Here is a 10,000-nt window from a genome sequence, read left to right on the forward strand (position 1 = left end):
GTGGGGGTGTGTGTTTTGGTTTTGTGTTGTGTGCCTGGTAGTGGTGTGTGTGTAGTGTGTGTGTGTGTGGGTGGTGTGTTTTGGTGTGGTGTGTGTGGGTGTGTGTGTGTGTGTGTGTGTGGTGTGGTGTGTCGTGTTTTGTTTTGTGGTGTTTGTGTGTCGTTTTTTGGTTGTGCGTGAGTGTCAACGATCTTGTTGCCTCTCTGCCACTTGAAGGTGACCGGGCGCAGGCCGCGTGCCACGTTGGTGGACTTGGGGGGAGGGGGCAACCGGGGAAGGACGTATTATATATTAGTGTGGGGCACCCCCAATGTGTTGATGCATTAGAAGTATGGATATTGTTTAATGTAGACTAGACTAATGTTTAGATTACAGTGTAGTAGCTAATGTTTTTCTTCATTACACTTAGCTGCGCTTTTAATTATAAAAAGGCGAATTTACAACTGTTTTTTTTTCGGGTATTGGTTACGTCCCCTAGGCAATGTGGGGTTAGGTGCCTTGTCAAGGGCACTTCCCCCATGGATGGGGTGTAGGGAGAGGTAGGGTGGTTTCGAACTGGCGGCCCCCTAGACTGAAAGACCAACTTAAAAAACCCATAGGCCAGGTGCCCTCCCTAAGCATTTTTTTAGTGTGTTACCTGGCCGATGATGTTTCGGCTTTTTGTCCCCGTAGGTTTCTTGTCGAGGTCTCGTTCGAGCGCCGCACAGACTCAGGGGGCTCTGGCGCGCCCCCGCGTTGTCCCGGGGGCCCCGGAGGGACACAACAGGGGGGGGGGAAAAAAAAAAGAAAAGGGAGAGTGGGGGGAAAAGGTGGTTTAGTTGGAATGTGTAGGGCAAAGTTTTGGTTTTGCTTTTATTACTGGAAATGTGGTTTGAAGTCCAATCATCTTGTGTGAATTTTGCCATTAAAATTTTTTTGAAAACAAATTTTTTTAAAAAATTAAAAAATGTTTTGAAATGCAATGAAATGCAATGCCAATACAAACATTTTTTTTTCCCCCAAATGTTCCAAAAGGGGGATGAAGTCTTTTTGAAACAAAGCTCTTCTTTGCCACACAGTGGGCCCCTTTTAAAAATAGGACAGCGCACTTCCAAAGGTATCAGCCTAAAATTGTCCGCCATGTTGGTACCCCTTTTTTAGTACACCCAGTGATTGGATCCCTTTATTTGTCACACCGTGATTGGAACCTTTATTAGTAAAACCCGTGATTGGGGTATTCTGAGAGTTCACAAAAAAATATCCAATCATGGGCGTGGGCTAATTAGGGGGATACATTGGAAAAGGGCCTGGCCTAGGGGTTTGAGAAAAAACCCCCTGAGTTTTGGAGGGCTTTCGGAGCGCTGTTCCAATGCTTCTAATCCCCACCCTAGAGGCCCCTGCCGTCCATGCAGTGGTGGCTTACAACGAGAAAGAAATCCGCTTTTCACAAATTATTTTTCACCCGAGGTGTCAAAAGTTAAAATTAAAAAAAAAAAAACCACAATACCCAAAATACTTTATGAAAATTTTTTTGCCTGGGGGGGAAAATCTGCCCCTTGGTTGTTTTGGTGCCCCCTGCCCCCTTTTTCCCCCAAAATGCCCCCCCCCTGCCCCCAAAAATTTCCAAAATGCCCCCCCCCCCCCCCCTTTTTTAAAACCCCCGAAAAAAATGTGGCCCCCCCAAGGGGCCCCAAAAAAGAAAACCCCCCAAAACCCCCCACTCCCTTGGGCATTTATGAATTTGGATTTTCCCCCTTCCCCATGCCCCCCGGCGGGCCGGGTTTCGGGGTTGAGGGGCGGGGGTTTAAAAAACCCCGAAACGGTTCCCTTTGTTTTAAAATGAAAACACAGGAAACCCAAACCCCGGGAATTTGGGGGGGGCAAAAAGGGGGGAGGGGGAAAAAGGGGGTTTTTTTTAAAAAAAAAGGGGGGGGGGGGGGGGGGGGGGGGGGGGGGGGGGGGGGGGGGGGGGGGGGGGGGGGGGGGAAAACCCCAAAAAAGAAGGGGGGGGGGGGGGGGGGGGAGGGGGGGGGGGAAAGGGGGGGGGGGGGGGGGGGGGGGGGGGGGGGGGGGGGGGGGGGGGGGGGGGGGGAGGGGGGGGGGGGGGGGGTGGAAAAAGGGGGGGGGGGGGGGGGGGGGGGGGGGGGGGGGGGGGGGGGGGGGGGGGAGGGGGGGGGGGGGGGGGGGGGAGGGGGGGGGGGGGGGGGGGGGGGGGGGCGGGGGGAGAAGGGAAAGAAAAGAAGGGAAAAAAAAAAAAAAGGGAAAAAAGAGAAGGGGGAAAAAAGGAAAAAGGGGGGGAAAGGGGGAAAAAAAGGGGGGGCCCCGGGGGGGGAAAGGAAAAAAAAAAACCTTTGTTTGGGGTGAGGCCTGAGAGTTTGAACCCTGGGACAGATGATAGGCGAACTTCTCAAGGATAAGCAGACCTTATAGGAAAGCAGACATAAGTTACCACACACATACAATACCAATTGATAAATTGAATAATAATAAGTAATAGAACAATATGGAAATACAATAAAGCTAAATAATATCTTAAAAAATTATAATATGCATATATCTTAGTAAATAAAAATTTTAATATATATAATTTACTGTACCTATTGAAGACCTGGGGTGCCCTTTTGGAAAGCGTTTTTGCTAACTAGTTGGTTGCAATGCATTTTCCATCGGCATAACCGAAGTTGCTAACCTTTAACAAAATACGCTTTCCAAAAAATGCACCAGACTTGTAAATTTTTGGCCAGGGAAAGGCACCCTTTTTCTCAATGATTTCAACACGTCACATGAAAAATCCACGATAACACATTTAAAAGAAATCACAATCAAATCAAAACAAATACAAAAACTAACGAAGCGGGGACGGCCCCAGAGCCCATGTGAAGGAATGTTTAAGCATTTGTGCGGATGCGATGCGGAAGAGGAACGGATAATTAGGAGCAAACGAACCCATTAGCCAACTCCACCCGCACACAGGAGGGGAAGGGCCCGAGGGGGAGAGAGGCACGGCAGGACATGCACTGATTACCAGGCCGGATGTGGTGGGGGAGAGAGAAGGGGAGAGGGAAGAGAGAGAGAGAGAGAGAGAGGGAGGAGAGAAGGAGAGTAAGAGGAGAAGGAGGATGAGAAGTGGAAGAGGGGAGAGAGGGGGAGGAGAGAGAGAGAGGAGAGGAGTAGGAAAAGAGAAGGCAGAAGCAGGGAGAGGGAGAGGGAGAGGGAGAGGGGGAGGGAGAGGGAGAGGAGAGAGAGAAGGAAGGAAGAGGAGGGGAGGGAGAGGAGAGAGAGAGAGAGGGAGAGGGAGAGGGGGAGGGAGAGGAAGGGGGAGGGAGAGAGAGAGAGAGAGAGACGCTAACAGATCACCAGTAGCGTAATTAGCACTCATTAGAGAGGTGAGCTACAGGGCCACACTGTTAGCAGTTAGCGGTTAGCACATGTGAGGGAGAGTGTGTGTGAGAGTGTGAGTCTGAAGTGTTTACAATAATAAAAGTCTGACTCATTTCAGCCTTTCCACTGAAAGGTGTGGGAGAAAGTTACACCTATGTGCATCTGTGTCAGGTTGGGGGCTCGTAACCTTTTTGATCTGTGTGCAGGGTGGGGGGGGGGGGGCGTACAACTATGTGCATCTGTTTACAGTGCATCGTGTGCAGTGAGTATGTGGGATGTGCTTTCCCCTTCTCTCTCTCTTCATAATAAAACTTTTTAGGGACTTTTTTTGCCTTTTTTTGATAGGGAAATTTTGAGTGGTAGTGCCCGGTGCAGGAGTTTCGTGCGTGCAGTGCAGTTCAGTGCAGTGCAGTGCGTGCAGTGCAGTGCCCCACCCTTGAGCCAGGCCCGGCCCTCTTTCTTTTAAAGCTTATTCACTGGCTTGCTCTGCTCTCAGGATGGGTTTGGGGTGGGGCTGGTGGGTGTCACGGGGTTTGGAACCCTTTAAAAATTATAGGCAATAGACTTTCAGTGTCTTTCAGAGCAATATGAACCAATCAGCTCGGCTTTGCAACTAAACAAAATACTTTCCTGATGTCTACTTAACTAAAATAAGCTGCATTTTGTCTAATATTTGGAGACATCGCCTTGCCCTTTCTGCAGAGCGATTTTGGGAAGCGCCTCTCTCGTTCTCTCTCTGGTTCTCTCGCTCACACACAAAGCGACGCTTGCACTCTTCGCAAGACATAGGTCACTTGACTCATCTTGTTGGATAGACCAGCCAAACTTGCAAGCTAGATAGCCAATAGTTTCGATTGTGCTGCTTGGGGAGGAGGCAAAATTGGTACAATTTAGGCTGCATGAAAGCATACACGTTAACTTTCACGTTGTGCGATGGATGGAGACAAGTTTGGAATCGCTCCCTCTCTCACCCTCTCTCGCTCACACACACACGCGCGACGTAATTCTCTGCACTCTTCGCAAGACACTTGACTCGTCTTATTGGATACCATCCAAACTTGTAAGCTAGATAGCCAATAGTTTCGATTGTGCTGCTTGGACTGGATGTATTTAAACTGTTAACATTTAGGCTGCATTAAAGCATCCACACGTTTCAACTTTCACGTTGTGCGATGGGTGGAGACAAGTTGGGAATCGCTATAAGTTAGAGATTTTTCTTAAACATGGGCTGGCAAGATGTAAATTAGGCTACCTGCACTGCTTGAAAAAAGACGATCGACTTTGTGCCTCAGGCATCTTAAATACTAAAAACTAATAGGCGGATGGCGGGCGGATTCGGTTTTGGAAATTGGAGAAAAAACATTAGGGCGGGTGGATTAGAAATTCTGAGAAGCGGTTGCGGATGAAATAATACGTCAACCGCGCACCTCAGACATTGCTGAAATGGGCCTGTACTGCTGCTGCTTAAATGAGCCTGAAGTGTTACCGCTGCTAGATGGCACTGTTGCTTATGTTGCTGGGACAACAAATAGACACGCACTTAATTTTTTTTCCCGGTTTCCCGTCATGGCTTTCCCGGGAAACGGGAAATTGTTTTGATCAGATTTCCCGGGAATCCCGGGTCCCGGGATTAAACCCTACTCTACACCTCTAGCCCATGGCTGAGGTGTCCTGGAGCAAGGCACATAACCTTATTGCTCCAGGGACTGTAACCAATGCCCTGTAAATAACTGTAAGTAGTGCTGAATAAACAATGTAATGTATGTTGTGTGTGTGTGTGTGTGTGTGTGTGTGTGTGTGTGTGTGTGTGTGTGTGTGTGTGTGTGTGTGTGTGTGTGTGTGTGTGTGTGTGTGTATGTGTGTGTGTGTGTGCGTGCGTGCGTGCGTGTAGTTAGTACGTGAGTGTAAAGAGGTTCTCCTGATGAAGCAATACAATCAGTTCATGTATTAACCATCTCCTCGTGTGTGTGTGTGTGTGTGTGTGTGTGTGTGTGTGTGTGTGTGTGTGTTAGGTGGGCCACGCAGGGTTTTGACTTCCTTCAGGCCATCGAGGGGGGATTCATCTCCGCACTGCCTGAGGACGACTTCCTGGTAAATCAAGACACCACACACACACACACACACACACACACACACACACACACACAGACACACAGACACACACAGACACACAGGACAGACAGACACACAGTCATACACACAGATGAACACAGACATGCGCGCGCACACACACACATATTTATAATTTATCTTTCTTTCGTTTTATCTTTCTTTCTCTCCTCTCCTCTCCTCAGAGTCTGCAAGCGCTGATGAACGAGTGTATTGGTCATGTGATCGGCAAACCACACAGTCCTGTCAGCGGATTCTACTTTGGTAAGAAGACACACACACACACGCACACATACCATTGGACGTTGTTGTTTGGGGTGCCTCGAAAGGGTGCCTTTTAAAAAATCTCCATCAGAACTTCAGAACTTGTTTTCAGTAATGTCATTAATATGAATTAACTGGCAATAGCCATTAGATTTGTTTGGCAAATTATTGTACATAATTGTCATTCGGGTGCTTGAGAGTAAAGAAAGACCCAAGTATTACAGAGAGTGGATAGCTAACCTTAACAGCTAACATTAACAGATACCATTTCCCAATGTCAAGTGTTCTAGTCTTGGTAGTGTGTGAAATGCCTAGTGATTGGACACTTTTTGGTGAACTCCGCAGAGTATCCAATCACTAGGCATTTCACGCATTACTAAGGCTAGCAACACTTAACATTGTGAAATGGTGAGAGAGTAGATGGCTAACCTTAACCAAAGCTAACCTTAATGAGGATTAAGCTAACTTTAACTAAAGCTAAAGTAGGTCCTACTGGAGACATTGAGAATGGACTAGCTCCGAAACGTCTGTTTCTCCAGTTAACCTTAGACTTCTGTTGTTTAATTTCGGCTTCAATACACTTTTTCACACAAGCCTTGTGTGCGCCTCCTTTTTTCCATTATCTTGAGTGATTTCTACTTTTTGGGAGTGCACGCACCAAGCAATACACGGGTGTTAAGTGCAGGCGCAGATGCCGACCTTTGTTGGTCTTTTGTCATCAACTTTCAAACACAGAAAGTTAATTGTAGTGCTACTGGGTCTTCAACTTTTTCCTTGGTTCTCATCAGTGTAGGGGCTCTCAAATTTGGTTGCCAAATAAAAAGTAAACATTGTAACAAACTGGACCAAGTTTGACAGCTAACCTTATCCGAGAGTAGATGGTTAGCCTTAACCAAAGCTAGCCTTAGCCAAAGCTAACGACTTTGTTTATCTGCTGTGCAGCTCCAAGACCCAACCCCCGAGCCAGCCCCCGCCCCCCGACCCGCTGCCATAGCGACCCGCCCAACCCCTGCCTCTTCATCCCCAACGAGGGCTTCAGGTAAGACACTCTCTATCTTTCTCTCTCTCTCCCTCTCTCCCTCTCTTGCTATTTCTCTCTGTCTCTCTCTCTCTCTCGTGATTGGACATGCATGGTCTTTCTTCTCCTGTGATGTTACTGGCTGTCATTTCTATGCTATAATCCTGGTGTGTGTGTTTTAATGCTTTTTTCTATACTGTGATCCTGGTGTGTGTTTTAATGCTTATTTCTATGCTGTAATCCTGGTGTGTGTTAAATGTTTAATTCTAATCTGTGATCTTGCTGTGTGTTTAATGCTTATTTCTATGCTGTAATCTTGGTGTGTGTGTTTTAATGCTTATTTCTATGCTGTGATCCTGGTGTGTGTGTTTAAATGCTTATTTCTATGCTGTGATCCTGGTGTGTGTTTTAATGCTTATTTCTATGCTGTAATCCTGGTGTGTGTTTTAATGCTTATTTCTATGCTGTAATCCTGGTGTGTTTTTTAATGCTTGTGTGTTCTCTTCTGACGCTGTAACATGTAGTGTTGTTAACCGCTCTGCTCTACAAAGACACAGTGCAGTAATGTGAGCATTGAGGCAGAGAGAAAAATGACTTCAGTTGTTATGCGCAGTGCATCAATTATTTCAGTACGAATTGTATTTGTACAGTAGTGTGTACATGTTTAGGTGCTGGTTACACGTACGCAGATATTTGTAAATGTGGATACTTTTTAAAAATCCGTTTACGTGTAAACACAGTATGTGGATTTAAAAAAAAAAAAATCCTTTGGGATAGGTGAGTTTAAGACCCCTAAATGGGATATTTTTAAAACATTTGCCCCAGGGGCTGTAACCAATACCCAGTAATAACTAAGTTTCTTTGGATAAGAGAAAAGCGTAACACTTTACTTGGCGCTGGCGTCATACGTATGGCATGACAAGTGTCACAACAGCGTCATAACACAGACATAAACAGTGTCAGAAACATTGTCCATGTCAAACATTTTATGACTATGTCCTTAAGTGGCATTCGGTTATGGTAAATACAGGCCTAACAATGTCAACTTTTCATTATCACAAAACGTTTATGACATTGACATCATGTTTATAACTCATTCATGAGTGTCATGACACTGCTTTGACACTATTATGACACTGTTATGTCAAGCGTATGATGCTGGTGTTAAAGTTAACGTTAACGTTAACCAAGTGTGCTGTGATGTTGATGAGGTGACTACACTTTGCTACATTTTACTACACTTTATTGTACTTTATTACACTTTACAACGCGTTCCTGCCTCAAACTCCCAGCTGCCTCTTTGTCCTAGTAGAGCAGAGCTTTTGGGTCGTGTGAGCTTGTCAGCTGTTAATATTCCTCCACATCACTGGCTACCGGTATGCTAGCTTTTAACCATGGTGGCTTTTTGAAAGTGTGTGTGTGTGTGTGTGTGTGTGTGTGTGTGTGTGTGTGTGTGTGTGTGTGTGTGTGTGTGTGTGTGTGTGTGTGTGTGTGTGTGTGTGTGTGTGTGTGTGTGTGTGTGTGTGTGTGTGTGTGTGTTCTAGACCTGCTATTTATGTCTTCAATGCCCCCACTGTGTGCTAACAGTTCCATGACTGCAGCACCAACACGAAACGCACAGTGCAGTGTGTACTGGAGTTCATGTATTAAAAGTTACAGTGAAACACCATGGAATGAAGCAGCTATGACGCACGCACGCACACACACACACACACACGCGTGCGTCCACACATGCGCCCCTTGCCCCTGAGTGTGTTGCTCCGCCCCTGAGTGTGTTTCTCCGCCCCCTTCGCAGCTCTAGGAGTTTGCCGTGTGACCTGCGGACCCAGCTGTTCCCTACGGGGCCCCGCCCCATCCCCCCTGCTCCGCCCCTCTCGGGGGACACGCCACACCCCAAAACCCCCGGCAGCGCCCCCAATGACGCCAGGTAGCACCCCCCTTCTTCAACCAAACCCCCTCCCAAACCCCCTACAAGCTGTTGATTTGGGATCCATTTTGTAGCCTTATCATTATTTTTTTTTTATTAATTGTACTGTATTGTACTTTGTAAAGAAAAAAAAGCTTGCCGGCTTACCCCAGGACCCTCCCAGACAGGCATGCCAATGGTAGTGAACTGCTGTGCATGCAGACTAATGTCGTGTAGATGCGCCCACCCCTAACCTGGCTCTCACGCGATGGTTGTTACCAACCATCTGGAACATTGTCAATCGCTTAGCTCTGGACAGGCGTGGGTGTGTTCAAAACAGCTCGAACCTGATTGGAGAATTCACGTGGCTTTTTTTGAATCAGTACTACTTCAAACACTGACTTGTATATATCCCGCCCCGCGATTCTGATTGGACAGGCTGTAAAATTTCTGATTCCATTTGGACTCGTCTAAGATTTCCAGACCCTCGCGCAAGCTCACGAAGTTGAGCGGAAATGCACGAAGGGTCTGCGTGAGAGCCAGGCTAGCCCACCCCAGCCCCTGGAGGCAGTGCTCAGCACTTACCGGTACTTGACTCCCCATGAAGGGTTCAATAGGGTGATACAGCAGCGTTGCGGCCTCTAGTGTTAAGTCCTGCTGCCACACACCAGCTAGCGCCCATCCCACCATGCCTGAGAGCAGAGCAGAGCACAGTAGAGAATAGAGCACTAAGAGAGAGAAGAGGGACCCGGCCGGGCTCAAACGGTAGGGCACTGCACTGCACTGCACTGCTCTGCTATGCTATGCCGGGGACTCACCATCTCAAATTGTCCTATCTAAAAAAGGCATAAAAAGTCCCTAAAAAAGTTTGAATTATGAAGAGAGAGAGAAGAGGAGAGAGCATCATCACCATCATAGCTCACTGTACACAGATGCACCTGTACACAGATGCACATAGGTGTACGAGCCCCCCACACCTGTACACAGATGCACATAGGTGTACGCCCCCCACACCTGTACACAGATGCACATAGGTGTACGTCTCCCCACACCCTCGTCCGTGTGAAAGGCTGCATGAGTCAGACGTGTTTATTATTGTGATCACTTGCAATGACTCACACTCTCACACACACTCTCCCTCACATGTGCTAACCGCTAACTGCTAACAGTGTGGCCCTGTAGTTCACCTCTGCAATGAGTGCTAATTACGCTAGTGGTGATCTGTTAGAGTGGCTCCTCTCTCTCTCGCTCTCTCTCTCTCTCTCTCTCTCTCTCTCTCTCTCTACCTCCCTCTCTCCCTCTCTCTCTTTCTCTTTCTCTCTCTCTCTCTCTCCCTCTCTCTC

General features: G+C 47.5%; 1 protein-coding gene across 1 annotated transcript in view; it reads left to right on the forward strand.

The window, feature by feature from the left end:
- The first annotated feature begins 5,376 nt into the window (after positions 1-5,376).
- map3k4 (mitogen-activated protein kinase kinase kinase 4) overlaps positions 5,377-10,000 on the forward strand; it is a 21,050-nt gene continuing 16,426 nt past the window's right edge. The window contains exons 1-4 of the mRNA XM_063191488.1: positions 5,377-5,451; positions 5,655-5,733; positions 6,676-6,772; positions 8,547-8,678. Of these exons, the coding sequence (XP_063047558.1) occupies positions 5,670-5,733; positions 6,676-6,772; positions 8,547-8,678 (293 nt within the window). The 5' untranslated portion in view covers positions 5,377-5,451; positions 5,655-5,669. The remainder of the gene's footprint in view (positions 5,452-5,654; positions 5,734-6,675; positions 6,773-8,546; positions 8,679-10,000) is intronic.

This window comes from Engraulis encrasicolus, chromosome 24 (genome assembly GCF_034702125.1).
Source record: "Engraulis encrasicolus isolate BLACKSEA-1 chromosome 24, IST_EnEncr_1.0, whole genome shotgun sequence".
NCBI classification, from domain to species: Eukaryota; Metazoa; Chordata; class Actinopteri; order Clupeiformes; family Engraulidae; genus Engraulis; species Engraulis encrasicolus.